At 52.7% G+C, this 19,145-nt stretch overlaps 1 protein-coding gene and 1 long non-coding RNA gene across 4 annotated transcripts; both read right to left on the bottom strand.

Annotated features, from left to right (window-relative positions):
- Nucleotides 1-5,152: 5,152 nt before the first annotated feature.
- On the bottom strand, nucleotides 5,153-6,295 carry LOC128088028 (uncharacterized). Its single transcript, XR_008210122.1, has 2 exons — nucleotides 6,038-6,295; nucleotides 5,153-5,946 (listed from the first exon to the last, which is right to left on the bottom strand). It is a non-coding gene; the product is annotated as an uncharacterized LOC128088028 (long non-coding RNA).
- A 2,580-nt stretch (nucleotides 6,296-8,875) lies between these two features.
- Nucleotides 8,876-19,141, bottom strand: INKA2 (inka box actin regulator 2). Of its 3 annotated transcripts, XM_052698109.1 has the most exons (3): nucleotides 14,768-18,307; nucleotides 12,224-14,643; nucleotides 8,876-10,697 (listed from the first exon to the last, which is right to left on the bottom strand). In XM_052698109.1, the coding sequence occupies exon 3, from the start codon at nucleotides 10,689-10,691 to the stop codon at nucleotides 9,735-9,737; it is 957 nt and encodes a 318-aa protein (XP_052554069.1). In that variant the 5' UTR covers nucleotides 10,692-10,697; nucleotides 12,224-14,643; nucleotides 14,768-18,307; the 3' UTR covers nucleotides 8,876-9,734. The 3 variants fall into 3 exon arrangements, with proteins under 3 accessions (XP_052554069.1, XP_052554065.1, XP_052554066.1); XM_052698105.1 differs by lacking the exons at nucleotides 12,224-14,643; nucleotides 14,768-18,307 and adding an exon at nucleotides 19,027-19,141; XM_052698106.1 differs by lacking the exons at nucleotides 12,224-14,643; nucleotides 14,768-18,307 and adding an exon at nucleotides 18,524-18,849.
- Nucleotides 19,142-19,145: the final 4 nt, after the last annotated feature.

The raw sequence follows: 19,145 nt of genomic DNA, 5'->3' as shown, positions 1-19,145 counted from the left end.
AGTAACTCAAAGCTCTGCTCCAAGGAGAGCATTTACAATTGCAGTTGAGCCACGCAGCCCCGAAGTCATTGCGCCTGTGCTGCTGCTGCTTTGCACTGAGCACAGATTCAGCCAAAGTGAATCACTGCTGTCTGTACCAATCCACTGCTTTTTAAACTCCCATCCACGCATATTTATCTCATTCTCTGTTCTCTAAAGGTTATTTTGCATGGCGTTTCCCACTGTGGGTTGGTCAGAGTGGCTGCAGGGGCACCACATGGATGCACACAAGCTCCTATAGCCAGCAGCAGGATGAGAAACTTAATTAATGTGAAGTTCGGAGCTGACCTTTGCAAAAATCATTAAAACTAATGAGTGTTTTTATCTGTTTTGCCAGGACTTGACTCCAAGGAAATGAAATTAATTCCTACTGTGCAATATTCGGTGAAGAGCTGGGCTTTCATTTTGTATTTTGTGTGTGAGTACAGGCTGTTCTGTGCAGATCAGAGCCCCGCATTGCTGCACCTCATTGCAGTGACTTCAGCCCCATCCATCCAATCCCAATGCTGTCCCCGGGGCCCCCTCCGCACCCCCAGCCCCTGTGCATGGGGCAGGACCCCCACACAGCTGTGGAAGCAGCTGTGCCATCTCACGGGGCTTTGTGCACGCTCACAGCGACTCATGGGAACGTGTGCTTCAGGCAAGGGCTGTGAGCAGAGCTTGGGGGGTGAAGGGGGGGGGCTGCGTGGGGTCCCTGGGGCCCACACTGCCCCCTTCCCAGTGCTTTTCCCACGCTGCTCCCCCCGCAATGAGGCAGCTGTGTGCGGGAGGATGAGGCTGTGCCTGGCCCTGTCCCAGCAGCTGAGATGCAGGGATGGGAGCTCCACGTCCTTCGCTGGCTCTGTGCAGGGCTGTGCTCAGCAGAGCGTCCCCTGAATTCAGCCCCAGGGCAGATGGAGCTGCTGGCTGCCCCCCTCCCTGAGCTCACGTGGAGCAGCTCTACTTCTTCCCGTGTTATCCAGAAGAGCCTGAGACCGCTCACGGTGACCCCATGGGTGTGATGGATGCTGAAACAGACTGAGGGCGAGCGCTGGGACCTGGTGCATGAAAATGCCCAGCAGTAAAAGCAGCACTCATCCGAGCTCGGTGCCTCTGGGGTTTCTGGGAATTGGGTTTGAGTCAGTTCCCAGTGCAGGCCGCCAGCAGAGTTTTATAGTAGCTCAGCAGTGATCACCTGCAACCCATCTCCCTGCCAGTGCATGGGGCAGCAACAGGAACAGCCTAATTAGCGTCCAGGCCAGGCCTAATGAGCCATGCTGAGAGCTGTGCTGCTGTGGCTGCTCCTGGCTGGGTTGCCTTCAGCTCAGCTCAGTGCTGCGCAGGGAGCAGCATTTGTGTATCAGCAGGCACAGAGCATGGAAAAACGCCCCCCTGTCTGCAGGGTCCCACAGGGTCCCTGACCCAAAGGGCTGTGCTCCAGGACGGCAGCAGCCAAGGAAGAGGCAATGATTTGTCAGAGGTTTGGAGCTGCAGTTACAGCCCTGTGCCCCTCAGCCACAGCAGCTCCCAGCACAGTGCTGTGTTTGCACACCAATGACATTTTCTTTGGGTGGTGCCAACATTCAAGGCCAAAAGCCGCTCCTTTAATCATGGGGTGAACAAGGAGCCCGTTGTGCTGGGGGTGCTCTGGCCCCATGCAGTGGGGCAGCAGCAGCTGTGGGCTGCGGATGGAGGCACAAAGGAGAAATTCACAGAGCCAAGCACACTGCACGCGTTATGGGGCAGCTCTGGGCTGCTCCCCAACAAAGCGCTGCCTTCAGCCCCTTCAAGAGGGGAGGAGGACACACAGGGGAGCGTTCCTGGATCTCCTGGCAGGAGGAGCAGCTGGGAGAGCTGTGCAGCACAGGGCTGAGCTCAGCCCTTCCCAAGGAGCATCGTGTGCTGCAAGAATTGATGCTGCTTTGCAGCCAGAAGGATGTGAGCTCCGGATCAGGATGGCCACGTGAAGAACTGGGAGCCTCAGCCACGCTCCTCTCAGCAGTGTGGAAGTCAGCAATCGTTTTGCTCTTTGCTCTGAGTGCCTTCAGGAGAAATCAGGTTCCCTGTAACCTGCCTGGAGTGACGATGGCACAGCCGAGTGACAGCTGAGCTGAGTGACAGCAGCCCCGCTGCCCTTCCTGCCCATGTGGGAACAAATTGTCACACAAATCAGCTCCAGCTGTGCACCTTTATGCAGCCTTTCCTATGCCCAGTGTGTGTGAATGTAACATTTGGAGGGCCACAGACACCCCACTTCACTCCGCATTTCTTCATTTCTCTTTGGGAATGGGCAGTGCCACTGCTGTGTCGGTGCAGCTTCAATTCAGGGCAGAGCTCACCAGGTCTGAAGCACAGTAAGCTGAGAGCTGCAGCTGTGCAGGAGCCCCTGTGGGCCACTCCTGTGTGCTAGATGAGGTTGGAAATGAGGGAGACCCAACCTTGGTCATCTCACATGCAGTCACCATTGATCTGCAGGACACCAGAAGGCTCAGCATAACGACGGGTGCGCAGAGAAGAGGGCAGAGCTGGGGCAGAGCTGCTGCACTGCTGGGTGCAGGGAGCAGCAACATGTGGGGCCAAGAAGACACCCTGGCCACCACCCACATCCCCACACTGCTGGCAACAGCCCTGCAGCTCCCAGCCCCACTCAGTGCCATACAGGGGTTGCAGTTGGGTTTTCTCCCCTGGACAACTCCCACTGCTGCTGTGCTGAGCTGAGCTGCATCCCTCCCTGATGGGATGCAGGGCTGCTGCTTCCTCACCTCCCTGCTGCTCCGCTTCCCCTTCCTTCGCGTCCCTCCCAGTGTTTATTCACTGCTCTCAGATGCTCTGTGAAAAGCAGAAGAAATGGGGGGTGGGGGTTATTTTTAGAAGCTGCAAAAGGAATTCAACCCAAGGCAAATGCAATTACTTCAGGTTGCAAGCAGGCTTCTGAGCAGCGAGAATTATCTTTTAGATAGCAACTGGCCTAAAATCAATGCCACGAAGCCATCATGCACTGAGAGCATCGTTCAACCATTTGAGAACATTTACAGGGGCCAAATGAGGTGGGAGAGGATGGACAGTGCTGGCTGCTGCAGACACCCGGATGGCAGCCCATGGTGTGCTGCGTCCCACCCCAGGAGCTGTGCATCCACTGCTGCTCTGGGCAGAACCCCGTGCTGCTCTCAGCCTGCGTGCTGTGCTGCCTCCAGAGCACATTTCTGCTGCAGGCTCTCCTTGATGCTATTCCTGGACCACTTTTAGGGCCCTCGTGGCCCAGAGCTGCTGCTGGGCTGTTCCAGAGTGGGGATGGAGGAGGGGTGGGAGGGCTCCTTGTTCAGAGCTTTCACTCTGCAGTTGCAGAAGAGACTGAGCTCCATCTCTGCTCCTCTTCTCTGCCCCGGTGAGTGCAAAGAGGAGAGAAGGACTGGAGCAGATGATTAAAACAGTGAATAAAATGGCACAGAGGTCCGTAGGATGATGTTCCCCGACAGATTCACCCCCAAGTGCCACGCGCCCCACGCATGGCAGCCGCCCAGACTTGCTTAATCATCCCATTGTTTCTTTATAACATTAATTAAACATTCCTCTGGGATTGTTGGAACCTGATTAAATCGGGGTCTTACAAAAGCGGGTGAAGAATCCAAACAAGTGTGGGCTGGGGTTGCACGGCCTGATTTTACTCAACTGCACGCAGTCATCATCAACCAAAGCACACACGGATGGAGGAGTGGGGTGGCCTGAAGTTATTTCCATGGCACAGAGCTGGGGCCTCTGATGAATGGTGCCCTGGGCTTGGGGCTGCTGTGTGCCATGAAGCCCTGGGCTGGGGGATGGCTGGAGGGATGCAGAGCTTCCATCCATCACAGGAAGAGTTGGGCACATTGTTCCCAGCCGAGATCCGCGCATCCTGCAGCGATGGACTGCGAATTGCTTCCCAAATTATATGAGTAATTACAATCAATGAGAGGGCATCCTGTTAAATAACGTAATTAGGTGAGCGCAGCGGTGTTGGTGTTCTCCTGCCTGCAGACAGCTTTAATCCTCTCCTCACTGTCTGTGCGCAAGGAGGGGTGGGGGCACCGTGTGGGGCCGTGCCCAGCTCTGCTGCAATGGTGTGGGATTCCATGGGGTCAGCACTGGGGATCCCATAGGGGAGCACGGTTTGGCCACTGGCCGCCTGCACTGTGCTGACATGGGGATTTACCCATCGTGTCCACATCTCATAGCACTGCAGAGAGGGCAAAGCCCAGCGGTGCTGGAAACTCTTCACTGCTTCCCTGCCCGCAGCTGCAGCCCCTTCTTCCCATCCCCATCCCCAGGACTGGGGCTGTCCCAGTGCAGAGCTCCTCACCTCTACCTTAGGAACCACTGGGACAGCCAATTAGTGGGTATGCCAGGATTAATTAGTGTCAGTGTAATGGTTTGGAACCAGAGGGCTCAGTAAATGGACATCTTCAATTCCAAAGCCACTGTAGGTTTACTCTGCTCTCTTTCAGCTCGATGGCATAGGATGCTGAGTGCTACGAGTCTGTTTTGTCCTAATCCTGCTCGTTTCAGGGCAGGGACTGAAGCCTCAGCCCATTAGGAGATACACGAAGATCTCTGCTCCTACACGGCAGTTCTGAACTCCAAGGGGCTCTGGGAAGGTGCAGGCATCTGGCCAGACAGCTCTCACTGCAGGGCTGGGATCCACATTATTATTTTACAGCATCGTGTCCATGACTTCGCTCTCTCCCAAAGGAAGCACGGAGAAGTCCTCAAGCCGGTGCTTATTTTTCCAGCTGCAGCACACAGGGAGATGAGAGTCCATGCGTTCTGCTCTTATTTTAAGCTTGTTTGTGATTTTCCGAGGTAGCGAATTGTTGCAAAGACGCGTCACATCAAATTACAGTTGTCACATTAAATCACACGACGGCAAAAAAAAGGAACCAGAGCCCCCGCTGGGAACATAATCCTCTCTGGTAGAGATATGGGGAAGCATACCTTTGACATGCTGCAGCAATGACAGGTTGGTCCCAGGAGACCAAAGCATGGACAGCAGGGGCAGAGCAGCTGCTCAGCAGCAGTGCGTGGCACAGGAGCAGCAGTCGCAGGCAGGGCCTGGCAGCAGTTGGCTTCTGCACCGCTCTGAGCTGCATGCTGGCTGCTCATCTGGGTGGCAGTGGTCACTCGGGCTGCAGGGTTGGGGGGTGATGGCCTTCCCCACAAGCTTGAGGAGTCATGGAGCAGCAGCAGCTGAGCAAAGGGAAATAGAGGGACGTGCACAACAAAGCAAGGCGCTGCTTTTGTGAGAAGCTCTGCTATCTGCCCAACAGCAGCACTGGTACGTGGGCAATGTTAAGAGACGGGGTGAGCAGCAAGCGCAGAGGTCCTCTCCTGAATTCTTTTTGGCCCAGAAGACCTGGTGGGCTCGATCCAGGGAGCAGAAAACTTGGTACAAAAGTGGCCCCGACTCATTTCCACACATTAACATGCGTGCATTCAGCTCAGGCAGCTGCATGCATAAACGCCTGGTGAGCTGCCTCCGGGTGCAAGCTCTCTGTAATCGGGCTGGAACGGAATGAAAAGAGGAGGATGGGGAGGGCTGGTGCAGGCAGCGGGGAGAGCTGCAGCTGCACAGCACCACTGCCATCACGGCAGCCAACGCTCTGTCATTGAGCTGGGAGTGACCTGGGACCTCGATTCTGCCTTCAGTCGGGGCTGCTGCAACGTCCTCCGTCTGGAGCAGATGTGAAAGCATTCTGCAGTGCTCCTCCTGAGGCACACAGTGCTCTGTGCCTTCAGACCCTGCAGGTTGCTATGGACTGGAGGGGACAGAAATAGTGCTGTGGGATGGAGCGGCCCTTTTGGAGAAGGAAGGCACTGCTCTGCTGCGCACAGTTGAGTCCCCTCCTTACACTCCCCTCTCCACGCATCCTCCAGGGCTCCAGCTCCAGCTTTCACCTGTCACAGGCAGAGCAAAGGGACTAATTAAAAGTGACAGCACGTCGCGTTCGTTAGCTCAGGGTTCCAAATGTCACCCGCCAGCACCAACCCGGTGGTGTGAGCACAGGGAGGCCCCTGGCAGGACCCATCTCACATGGCTGCTAATGGGACCGGTGCCCACGCCGGGGTCCGGCACACACAGCGCAGGGAGTTGTGGTTCCGAGCTGCCCTTCAGCCTCTGCTTTTCTGCTTGGGGATTGATTTCTCCTTTCTGCTCTCCAGCTCGGTGAAGGCCGAGAAACCTGAGCAGGTGTTTCTGACGGCAGGGCAGAGAACCACAAAAGCTGCAGGAAGGGACAGGAGCGGGCAGAAGGGCCATCCCCAGGTTAAATCCAAGGGCAAAACCCCATCCCCTGCAGCTGAGCAGGGATGGCACAGCTCCCAGCTGAGGGAAATCGGTGCCAGAAAGTGGTTTGTATGTGTTCTGTGAGAGCAGCCCAGGCTGCCCGCCAGCTGGAGAGGGCTCAGTACTTGATTAGAAATGCCACGTGGGTACAATAAACAAAAGGGAAGATAAACATATCCTCATCTGCAGAGACACGGGTGTTAAAGCGTGGTTCAGTTCTTGGGAGCTTAAAGGGGGAGAAGGGATTCTGCTGATGGTCAACAACTCAATGAAGGTGGTGGGGAACGTGTTGGAGTGAACAGAGCAGCACTGGGCTGTGAAGGATACGGATGTGACAGTTGGTTTCTTTCCTCATACCAGACTCAATATGAAGGGAACTGAGGGGAAACTGTTAAGTTTGTCTGCACTCAGGAGCCCTTCTGGTTAGTGGGACACAGCAGTGCAGCAGTGGGACCACCAGGAGCAGTGGGGGGAGCAAGAAAGCAATGCCTGTGTTTGCCTTCCTCTTGCCCAGCGTCAGCCCACCCTCTTGTCAGACAACAAGCTGTGAAATGCTTTTGAAAACAGAGGCTTTTTAATTACAGGCACATTTGTGAGCCTTCTGGAGGCCATCTGACTGAGGGAAGCACGCTGCGAGCATCCGTGCTGCCTGGGATGGGAGAGCATGGAGGCAGAGTGAGGAGCAGCCCTGGGAATCAGGGCACCAGATGGGAGAACCCAGAGCTCTGCACACAGTGATATGGGACAGACACAGCACTGCCCTGGGCCCACGGCACAAGCAGCAATGGGCAATGATGGGAGTTGCTGAGCAGCAATGGGCATTAATGAGCAGTGATGGGCAGCAATGGGCAGAAATGGGCAGAACAGGTTGCCCAAGGAGGCTGTGGATGCCCCATCCCTGCAGGCATTCAAGGCCAGGCTGGATGTGGCTCTGGGCAGCCTGGGCTGCTGGTTGGGGACCTGCACACAGCAGGGGGTTGAAATGAGATGATGATTGTGGTCCTTTTCAACCCAGGCTGTTCTGTGATTCTATGACTCTACAAAATGGGAAGTGCTGGGCAGCAATGGGCATCAATGGGCATCAGTGGGCAGTGCTGAGCAGTGCTGCTGCTGCCACCAGTGAGCACAGGACCATCTTTCACACTGCCTCATTAACCCCCCCGTGTCTGAATGAATGTTACTGGTGTCAAATTAACTTCAGCACATCTGATTCTCTCTGGGCTTCGCACGCCCCAAGAATTGAGATTTCTAATAAATCCAAACTCCTGAGGTTCATTTTCGAGTGCTGCCTTCCACAGGGCAGGTTCATGGGGGAAGGTGGTTCTGTAATTATTGCGCAGGGTTTGGTATTAATCGCACCTATCAAAGATGCAGAACACGGCCAGGACCTCATTAAAGACTGTCATCGTGCTAATTAGGTAGGTCTCATACTTAATAATGGGGAACTATTTCATGGCAGTTTCATGAAAAAAGAGGAGAAAAAGCCATTATCATTTCAGGAAAAGTCCCTGGAGAAGTGAAATGGTAATTCACAAATCCTCCCCACATCTATTAGCAAATCCTGCTCCGGAGACAAAAAGGGCTCGGGCGTCTGGCTCGGCTGATAGTCCTTATTGTCTGAATGCCTCTTAAGGAATATTAATTAAATATCTATTTTTTTTCTCCCAAGAACGTGGAGATGCAACTACATTGTCTCACGATTTTCAACAGCTGTTTGAAGCCTGGATCATGCTCAGCTTGTCACTGTAAACACCCCAGAAAATCCTACAATGCAAAATACCCTTTGGAGGTACACTCAGGGGTCAGAGAGGGCACACGGGCAGCAGGAGCAGTGCTGGGCATGGGGTCAGCTGCCTGCACAGCCAGGGAAAGGGGGGAATTTGGTTCCTGGTTCTGGAAAGAGCTGTTGTACTGCATTCTGCTGTTTGGTGTTGCTGCTGCTTATAGAAAGCTCCTTCTCTTTGCTGGTGGGAAAGGACCGGTGGGGACTGGGGGGAGCATATGTAATAAACAGGATGGATTGCTGATAAATAAAACACTGCAAAAACAGCTTTTCAGCATTCAGAGAAATGTGAGACAAAACAATCAGACCTAAAGCCCGTGAGGAAGGAAAACAAAAGCTGCTTGCAACTCAGGTTCCTGAAAAAGTGCTGAGCAGCGCTGGCAGATGCTGACCCGCTCTTCTCTCCTTGTATGGGCAGAAGCAGGGCTTGCCTTGTGCCTATATTTAATTGCTGAGGGGAGAAAATATTTCTCTCTCCATGCCTCTCCTCCACCGGCCTGTGCGTCCAGGGAGGCTGGAAGAGTTGCACGTTTGAAAAACCAAACACTGCTGCTCCCATTCTTAAATTGGAATGAGCAGAACAGGTTTTTGCAACCCAACACCACAGAACTCAGCTGTGTGCTGAGCCCTCAGGACGTGTCTCCAGTGGGATGGGGCCTGCAGACACAAGCCTGACCTCAGCTTCCATGCTGGGGTTTGGGTCTGGGGGCTGAGGCTGACATGCACGGTTTGGACACCGAAACCACGACACGGAGCGCTCCGTGTAGGGATGATGCTGCTTTATTGGTTGCTCTTGGAGAGCGGGATGCTGAAGAACTTGGTTCTTTCAGGACAGGGTTTGTACACCACAGCATAAGAAACAAAAGGATAACAAAGGTCTCTTGCAAAATTGTGTCACAGTGCAACGATAACAAGCAACATCCGTGGCAACGTTGTGTTGTGTCTCCATGTGACCCCTGGGAGAAGAGTGTGGGGAAAGAGGCAAAGCTGCTGAAATGGGCCAATGTCACAGCTCTCTGAGCACGGATCTCATCCTGCTGCTCTGTCTGCAGGGGAAGGAGAGTGCTGCAGGTACAGCAGAGATGCAGCCTGGGTGGAATAAAACAGCTGAAACGCAGCAGAGCTGGGATCCAACACCTGCAGTGGGCGACTGTCTGAGTACGGCTGTCTTCTGAATTCAGAATTTTCCTTCCTTTCAAAGAAGTCCTTTGGGGTCATCACTGTTGAAATTGTCAGGCTCGGAACCCAGTTTTAAGTGCATGCAAGCAGGAGAAGATTTTTCTTAAAAAATTATATGTATATTTGCACACTCATACACACACACACGCACACAGTGAACTTTGTCCTGCCACTGTTTCAACCAGAGGTGACCTGAATCTGCTGTCAGTGAGGCAGGCTCTGGGAGCTGGCTCACCCCAAAAGCTGCCAAAGAAGCTGATGGTTTTCACAAACAGCTCCTGAGGGCTTTCAAGGGGCTGAGCCAGCAGAGATGCCATGTGCTGGTGGCCAAAGCCACAGCTCACTCCATGGGGAGCTCTGCCTGCTCGGTCCTGGCAGGGCACAGCGCATGGCCTCAGTCCCTGGTTTGGAAGATGCTTGGGGAAGCCACCGACCAACTCAGACCCAAACAGCTGTATTGATATCAAACCCGGACTGGGTGTAGTCTACACTATCACGGACTTTCTTGGTGCCCATTTTAGGTTTCTCCATATGGCTTTCCACTTTCGGGCACCTCTCCGCTTTGCTGTGATGGTTCTGGATGTTCCCATGAAGAGGGAAGTAAAATGTCCCCTTGAGTTTGTTTGTCTTTTTGGGTCTCTTAGAAATCTCGGGCTGCTTGTCTTCAGGCGGCAGCCAGCAAGGCTTCTCCTTGAGAAGCCGATCCCGGTCTGGCCGAACGCTCCTCAGGAACTTCTTGAAGATGTTGGCTGTGAGGGAGAACTTCCTGCAGAGCTCCTGGGACCTGCCAGCAGACAGCGATGCTTCGCCCTTCTCCCCCTTCTTGTCCAGCTCTGGCAAGTCCAACCAGTTCCCAACCAGGTCGGCGAAGATGTTATCTCCCAGGACCAGGGGCTGCCTGTTTCTGCTCTGGGACATGAGGGAGGATGTCCAGTCACGGCTTTCATCACACACAGTCCATCCCCCAGCCATGCCTTGGCTGCTGCACTCAGACGTCCTGGGATGTGCGCGCTCTGTTCTGGCTGGAGCTGGCGAAGGTCCCTTGGAGCGGGAGCTGTCCTGGCCGCAGGAGGAGGAAGAGGAGGAAGAAGAGGGGATGGCGTCTCCGAGGCGGCCGCTCTCTGGGAGTGAGGTGGGACGGGGCAATGCTGGCTGTGGCACAGAGCAGGTGAGGGATGAAGGGCTGCAGCCCCCAGCTCCTGCTCGGCTCCGCGGCCGCTCCTCCGGCCCCTCTGTGCCACCCTGACAGTGCGGGTGCTGCTCAGGGACGGGGCCTCGGCCCCCTGAGATCTCCAACTGCTCCAAAGCTGCCTGGACCTGGAGCAGCTTTAGCTCCTGCAGTGCGCCCATCATGCAGTTCATCTGCTGGTGCAGCCCGTCGCCCACCTCCTTCATGGACAGCTGTGGGAAGAAGCAGGCACTTGTCAGCGTCTGGGAGCCCCAAAAAGCAGCAGAGCTCCCTCCCCTCCCCTCATCCAAACACCGCACGGAACGGCCATCGGATACGTCTCAAATTCTCCAGGGATTTGAAACAGTTTAAAAATAAGTCAGACCCTCTGGAAACAAGAGAAGCTGACAGAAGAAGGGGGGTGTTGTGACCTGACAACAAAAACAAATAGTTGGAGATGGCAGGAATCGCCTGGCAGAGCCCCAAGGCGCAGGGCTGGGAGCAGCCGGGCTGCCTGCAGCTGGAGCCTTCACTGCTGCTTTTGTTTGCTCTGCGCTGTGCAGAGAACAAACGGAAATCAGGAGTGGGAATAATGAGACTGCGCCTTCCCCTGAGAACTGTTTCTATACCCAAAGTGCTACAGTAAACGGAATCCTAGTGAGGATCACACATCACTACACAATGCCTATTCGGAGCTGAACTCTCTCGTTACAGGCACTTCTCAGTGGAGGACAAAGAAATGTCGACGGACTTGAAATTTTGGAGGTAACATCGAACAAAATCCAAACTTATTTCCAGGAAGGCAGCAACCTCCTTGATTCCCACGCTAGGAACATTAGCAGCATTGCTGCTTCATCCCTGAAATTTGCCATACAGACTTAACTTCCCATGCTTGCAAAACTCCAGTCATTTTTTTTCCAGAGCTTCTACATTCCCATCTTCTTTTGCTCCGCTGCTTTCTCTTTAGGTAGGATCTGGATCACATTCCCAAAGCTGTGCCATAAAACAAATGGGCGATACTTTCCAACAGCTGCCACTTCGGGGAGGGGATGGGAAGGAGAGGGAGAGCAGCAGGGGCTGGGGCTGGAGGTGCAGACGTCGCATCCATGCAAGGTGGTTTGCAGAGCAGATTAGCGCTGTCTAGGAAAAGCTTTAGCCTACGCTGCCAGAAACAAGCCCTTTAAAAGGCTCACTGCATTTTTTTTCTGTGTAGCCATAGATCTTTTTAAGTTTAAGGTGAAGGACAGCTGCGCCTTTTGTTCAGCTTCACCATCTCCAGCTTTAGCTTTTTACCTCTCCTTCGCTTTTGCTTAAATGAATTCAATTATTTGCTCCATTTCCATTTCCCAGACCTGAGCTTTATGCCAGAGCAGCCAACAAAAGCTTTGCCCTCCTGCAACAACCCGAGTCCAAAAGCAGCAAGTTCCACACCAGTTTCTGAGCACCAACCTCTGCCTGCACTTCACCACCCAGAGCCAAAACCAAGCCAGCAGACTGCACTGACTCTTCAAAGCCTCCCTCCCAAGAAACAGTCATCACTCAGAACGAATGCGCTGCCCATGAAGACACAGAGAACCTCTCACCCTCCCAATTACTGCCCGGATTCCCCAGCTATCTCATTTTTTAACACCAGCAAATAAACCTCTACTTCTGCAGATATGCAAATAGTGCCCCACTTCCAGACTAACAGCTCTCGGGTTACCAGCACAAAAGCTGAGGCCATATGTTCTACAAGCCTCAGACGAAACTATCACCTTACCTCTCCAGATTTGCTGTAATGCTTCTCGTCCTAACCTTTCTCGCCTTATTAATGGAAGTCTGTTTTATCTGGGGCTTTGCAAAAAGCTGGATTTGGAGCTGGCCCGGCCCCCCATTGGCTGCCTCTCATCAAATCCCCTGCAGGCACCGCGGCGCTGAGTGACAAGGGTCCTTGGTAATGACTGGGCTGATCAAACCCCAGCATATGCTGGCCGGCTCCACTGCTCACCTCATTGATTCAATTAACTCCCCCATGATGGGTGGCATCATTACAATGCATGCCTCATCCGGCGAGGCTTTATTAAGCATTAATATTTCATGGGCAGCATTTGTCATCCGTGTGATCGTCTCTCGCAGATGGACTCATCCTCCCCCCAGGATGGGGTCTGAGCCCCAGAGCCCCGTTCCAGCACTTCCCTCATGCTGGGAAGTGAACCTGAGCAAAGGAGCCAATGCCAACCTGGGGAGTGTGAGCCCCTGGAGAAGCAGCACGGCCCTTTTCCTCTGCAGAGATGCTCTCCCCTGAAGGATGCTGAGGTTTGGATGCTGATTTTGGGGATGGCTGCAGTGTCCCCCCTGGGAAAAGGAACTGATCCCACTTTCACCAAAAGGATTGCAAAGGCTTTTAACTCTGCTTGCAAACACTGCTGAAGATTCAGGTTGTGGAAGTTGGAAAGACAACAAACCCCAATCCAACAGAAGCCTGCACTGTCTTCTGCTGTTCACAGTGTAGGATCAGCACTGAACGAAACCCAGCCCAAGTGAAGTCACCGACTGGAGATCATTGTGCAGGGCCTTGGATCCCATCCACTTGTAATTACTCTGCGGTAATTAAGAGTACGCACCCTGGAGAGAGAACTCTGGGGAGGAAAGTTTCTTCCCTCGTGCCTAACAGCCATTCCCTCCCCTCTGCCAAGAAGATCTCACCACCCCAGGTTCCCACTCTGCTGCTCTTTGGGCTTCAAGCAGTGGAAACAGAAATACCTCCCCCAGAACACAGAGCACAGTGCTGGCCAGGGGGTGAAGTTAAGCAACCTGGGCTGTTGGATGAGCCAGGCTGTGCAGTGACACAGTGGAAAGGATGCTGGCTGTGAGGTGCTGGGAACACAGGGCTGAGCACAGAGCCCGAATGTGGCGTGAAAGGAATTTAAGTGCAACTTGAGACAGAGCGTGAGTGTGGCACAAACCCCATAGAACCCTCATCTGGCACAGAGCCCCTGCCTGCACTCACAGAGGTTATGCAAGTGGCTTTATGTAATCCGGGCACTGTGGGCAGCAGGAGATGCTCTGCCTCGTGCTCCTGTGAGCTGCAAATCCCAGCCAGAGCACAGGGGAAGGGGCTTCAAAGCTTCGCCTCTGCTTCCAACAAAAGACAGATGGGAACTGCGACAGCTCATGGGCGTTCAAATGTGTCAGTTAAAGCTGGATTGCCTCAAACTGCATCTCAAAATCCATTATTTCAGAACATTTCCCTAAAAAAAAAATGGCACGGAAGAGTTTTACTCCTGGAGCAGCCACAACTGGTTTACACAATTTATAAATCAATGAACTTCCCTCGACTAATTAACACTGCAGGATGACAACTCGCCCCAAGGAGCCCTTTCACAGGTGCTGGCATTTTAACAAATTCAAACCCAAATACCTCAGATGTGTGAAGAAGGGAGATTCCTGCAGCTGTTTCCCACCCCATGGATCAATTAACTTCTTAAACTCATCCAGGGAAAGAAGTTTTTCCTAGCGCCATCTAATAGGCTGCGGATGCCCCATCCCTGCAGGCATTCAAGGCCAGGCTGGATGTGGCTCTGGGCAGCCTGGGCTGCTGGTTGGCGACCTGCACACAGCAGGGGGTTGAAAAGAGATGAGCGTTGTGGTCTTTTTCAACCCAGGCCATTCTAGGATCCCAGTGAGTGCCTGCTCAGTCCCTCTGTGCACTGCCTGCTCAGGGCTGCAGCTGAGGCGGAACCGGGAAGAGCTCTGAGCATGGCTGTGTAATGAGGAGGAAGACAGATGTCCGGCTCTGAGGTAAAAGCAATGCAACAGGAGGAAACTATTCCTGAGAGGAACAGGAAAGAGCAAACGGCAAATAGCAGCTTGTCATAATGGGGCTGATAGGCAACAGAACCAGACAGAAACAATTGGTATTTAGAGGGGGTGACCTAATGGAGACCAAAATTATTTTAGAAGTGCTGAGCTGATCACATTGTTTCCGTTTCTGTTCGGGTCACTGTGATTAATCTTCTGCAAGCTGGAACTGTCCCAGCTCAGGTCTGCACTGTGCAGGGAGCTTCCCTCCAGCTGTGCTCTCTGGATGCTATAGCTTGCAGTGTTCTGCCTGTCCTTGAATTTCTTCACATGGATTTCAAGTCATCTTAACCTCTTTTCCTTCCAGAATAAATTAGGGTGTAAACCGTGAGCGTGCATCTGAAAGAGGAAGGAAGGATGCTGAAACTTTCCCAAAGGTTTTCCCAGGAGGTTAAGCAGATCTCAAGCAGATGTTACCCGTGGAAGACACGGTTCACAGCACTTAGTTAGCTGTCCTCCTTACCCTGCTTCTTTCCGTTCAATTGCAACTGCCATTTGTAATGGCAGTTTGCAGCCCAGCAGCCTGCCTGCACTGGGGTATCATAAACATTCCTGAACACGTGCAGATGTGGTTTCAAAACTACAAGAATCCAATGCAGTCATCTTCAGGAGTCCTCCCTGGAAATAAGAGGATCAGGCTCAGGGTTGCACATGATAGGAAATCTGCTCCTGAGCTTTCTGCCCTCTTCCAAAGCAACACCAAGGAGGGATTCTGCCATAACCTCCCAGGTGCCACCCCCAGGGGAGATGGAACCTGCAAGAACTGAGCTCTTGATCAGCACAAATATGCTGTGATTCTACCTGCTGACATCCCTGCACAAGCCCAGGCCTTGGTGCCCATCACTGACACCTGGTCTGCTGGACCTTGGGTGAGGACAGCACTAACGAAGGCACAGGGGATCCTTTCTGAGTGTGGCAGTTACCAGAATAGGACCCAGTGTGAGACAGTACAAAATAACTGGCTGTAATTTTCATACAGAACAAATGTTCTATTCCTGTAAGATATTCATAGCAAGAAACTCTGTCTCCCAAGATGTACATTAATACAAGGAGGGACTTGGACTCTCCATCAAACTCAATAATTTGATGCATTTATAAAGCAAGCGCAATGAGGACATTCAGAAGTTCAAGTCAGAAGGTTTTTTTGTTGTTGTTTGTTTTAAATATCTACCAAAATCACAAAAAAACCCCAAAAACTCAAAAACAAACAAACAAACAAACACAACAGAAAGCCAAGAAAGATGAAGGTGCTCAGATCCAAGCTGCAGCTCTGGCCAACTTGACTGTGAGCCCTCACCCAACAGCCACACAAACCCCAAAGGCAAGACAAATCTGCCCCATGGACATAGCAGCCCCTAGCCAGAAATAACAAGTGATTTACTCTTCTGGTTGTGGAGGAGCCTAGAAATCCCAACCCCATTGTACTACGCTGATGTTACTATGTATAAATGCAGACAATCTCTGTGTCATTAAGTTTACAGAGGTAAGGCCATCTGCAGCATGAGACGTGCAGATGAAATTCTGGAAGGGCTGCAAGCACACACTGCTGGCTCCAGTTCAGTTTTCCATCTACCAGGATCCCTCAGCAGAGCTGCTCTCAAGGAATTCTTCCAGTCTGTGCCCACACCTGATGGTCCTGGCCTCTGTGCAACTCCACACTTGGCTCTGTTGAACCTCATTAAGTTCACATGGACTCACCTTCCGAGTTCATCAAGGTCCCACTGATGGCAACCCTTCCTTATGTGCCATATCAACTGCGGCACTCAGCTTGAAACTCGGGACCTCAGAAAGCCTGATGCCCACAGCCTTCTGTGTAGAGAAGTTATTTGCTGGGAGAGGAAATACTAAGAAGAACAGTTGGAAAGCCCAACCAGCTGCAGCACTGAGATCAGTTTAGAAGCAAGCTGAACTGGAGGAACTGACAGAGCACCTGGTGCCACAGGAAGAGGTGAACACTTGCAGACAGAGCACATGAGCAGCCCTGCAGAGCCTCACCCAAGCACTGCAGACACAGGTGGGGCACCTTTAGACACGTGAAGGTTGCAAAGTGCACTAAAAACCATTGAGTGCAACCACCAGACCATGCCTGTGACTGCTGTAGACCATGTTGGTGTGACACCCAGCCTTTTCTTGGTGACTCCACCTCCCAGGGCAGCCTGTTCCAATGCATCACCGCTCTTTCTAAGAAGAAATGTTTCCTAATGACCAATCTGAACCTCTCCTGGCACAACTTGAGGCCATCACCTCCCATCCTATTGCTGCTAAGTAGGACATCCAGACTCCGGCGCCCTTCCCTGTGCGCAGCTGGTTGGTGATGCCCAGCTAAATGCTCATACATTACTAGTGAGATAACGCTCAGCAGCTCAAAAAGCTGAGATACTTCTGTGCCTCAGGAGGATCTTTGCAGACTCAGAGTCTGGCTGCTAGTCTTTTGGTATTTAGTTTAATTGCATTAATGGAAGTTGCGTAAGTGCTGTGGCAGGTTTCATGACTGCCATACGAAGGACAGATGCCAGAAGGAGTGGCAGAGCATGACGTACTCCATGCCAGCCTTACAAACTAGAGAGGTGAACAAAGTCTCTGTATCTTATGTGCAGAGGCTGAGGGGCAGTGAGCTGACCCAGCGGGTTCTGAGCTGCTCCTGAGGTTGGTGCCAGCACTGGGATGAGGCCACAGTGTCAAGAATGGATGCAGCTCCATGCTGGGCTCACGTGTGGCTGTGATGAATGGCTGTGTCAGCTGAGCTGTGCCTGGCTTCACAGTGCCTGCGAGTGGAAGCGTCTGAATGAATTCCAATCAAAGGGACACCACACATGCCAGAAACTATCGGCTTACAATGGAAAACATGCAATAGGAATATGAGCGTTCTCATTAACTGAAATGGGCCAAATTTATCTTCAGGAGCTGCTGGGAGAGGCCTGGGGGGCATTCCCAGAGCCTGACACTGAGGCTGGGTGTGCATGCCTGGACCCATGCTGCTCTGTGCCCTGTCTGGCAAAGGGCTGGGTGAGCTCAGCACACAGCTGTGCTGGGATATCCAGGCACAGCAGCCTCAGCCAGGCACACAGTCACTTCAGTACGGTCTTAATATACAAAACAGGGACAAAAAATAATTATCAGAGCTGGAATCTTCGAATCCCACACTGATGGGGGATAGAGTTGCACTGGAAGATAACCTTTCCTTGTGAACTGGGAGATGTGCCAACATAAAAAAACACAAAAACAAAAAAAACCCTTCTCAAAACCAGCAAACAGCTGTGATGGTTGAAACTGGAGCAAACTTGTGCAGGTCAGGAAGCCTCACACCTCTGCCTTGTGCTGCCCAGCTCCTCAGGTGCACAGCTGCCCCCTTGCCCCACTCCCCCCTGACCATATCTGCTCCTGCACACACTGCGGATCCCTGCTTCTGAACTGGGTGCTCTCTGACCAGGCTCCCATTTAGCCGCACAGGGGGCAGCTGTTGTCTCTATCTGGCAGCTCAAACAAACTGAGTCCTTCCCACAAGAATCTTGGTTCTGGTGCATTTAATGTCTGGAGGCACGACCTGCCATGTAATGAAGAAAGTGGCAGGAAGGCAGGGTCAGGAGGCTCCGTTCCCACTCGCCATTGAGCGCAGATGGCCCCAGCTGTCTCTTGCCCAGCTTGCCAGTCTTTAAAGAAACATTAATCTATTTTAATTCCAGCCTATCTTGACAGTATTGATTTTTAAAAGCTATTATTGCTGAGGATATCACTTACAGTTATTTTAATTAATACAGACCTCCCACCTCCAGTAAATCACTGCTTGCTGGCATCGCTGATGACAGCAGTGCTTTTGGAGCACCCTGACATGGCTGTGCTGGGCAGCACCAAGATAGGAATTTCTGGCTGAAATAAGTTTTTAAAGTGACAATACTCTGGCTAATAAAATGCTGCTCAGGGAATGAGATGTACGTATTGCTAAGACAAAATGCAGGGTTAGTGATGTTATTCTAGGCATGTTCTTTTGGATGCTACTCATTTAATCCACCTTGCTCAGATTTTAAAGACCTTCCAGGTTACAATGTGCTGAGGCTCCAGTGGACCTCGGCATGTCTCTCTATTGACTCAGCACTGTTGCTTATACATGAAACACTTCCTGTAATTCATGAAGGATAGGAAAACCGTGGGTAAGCCTCTGTCACAGAACTCTATCCGAAATCACCATCCTGTTAAGCCCTACACCAGAAACTTCACCTACCCGTTCTGCTTTGCCTCGTCTTCCCCTTTTGTTCTCGTTATCTATTTATCGGATCGCTGCACTGCTCCCCAGACAAACCTCCGAAGACGATCCATAACGCAGCAGTTCATCCCGCTGCTCCATCCCCAGCAAAGCCCCGAGCACCAACAATGCCCGGCTCGCAGACAAGCCCCAGCAAGTTCTAGCAGCGAGGTTACAATCCGAATCCGAGCGAGAAAACAGCGCTGATTTACGACAAAGGCTTTCCTATTGAAGAAGAGGTATTTTTCCAAACGTCTGACGGCTGACAACCGCACGCTTTCTTCGCATCATTTTGATTCCTGCCAACTTACTCTTCTCGCACGCTCCCACAAACGCTTCTTTGATTCCCGATCTTCGCTGACAGCCGCTTCTTTTTCCTTTTTCCTTTTTAAAGCGCCCGCTCGCCCCGCCGGACGCGGACGGCCCCGCCGCTCCCCCGGCCCCGCGCGTCCCCGCTTCGCCCCCCGCCCGCCGCCCCCTACCAGCTCCTGCTTCAGCCGCCGCAGGTGCTGCTCCATGGCCGGGCTCAGCGCTGCCCCTCCATGCGCCGCTCCGCGCTCCGCCTGCACACGGCGGGGAGGGGAGGAGAAGGGAGAGAAAG

The sequence above is a fragment of the Tympanuchus pallidicinctus genome, unplaced genomic scaffold (assembly GCF_026119805.1).
Source record: "Tympanuchus pallidicinctus isolate F22 unplaced genomic scaffold, pur_lepc_1.0 scaffold32, whole genome shotgun sequence".
Taxonomy (NCBI): domain Eukaryota; kingdom Metazoa; phylum Chordata; class Aves; order Galliformes; family Phasianidae; genus Tympanuchus; species Tympanuchus pallidicinctus.
This window is presented reverse-complemented; position numbering and strand designations above follow the sequence as displayed.

Coding starts and splice junctions, on each gene's coding strand:
- INKA2 (XM_052698105.1), bottom strand. CDS start 19,062: ATGGAGCAGCACCTGCGGCGGCTGAAGCAGGAGCTG. Junction 10,698..19,026: donor GGCGGCTGAAGCAGGAGCTG/GTAGGGGGCGGC, acceptor TTCTTCCCACAG/CTGTCCATGAAGGAGGTGGG.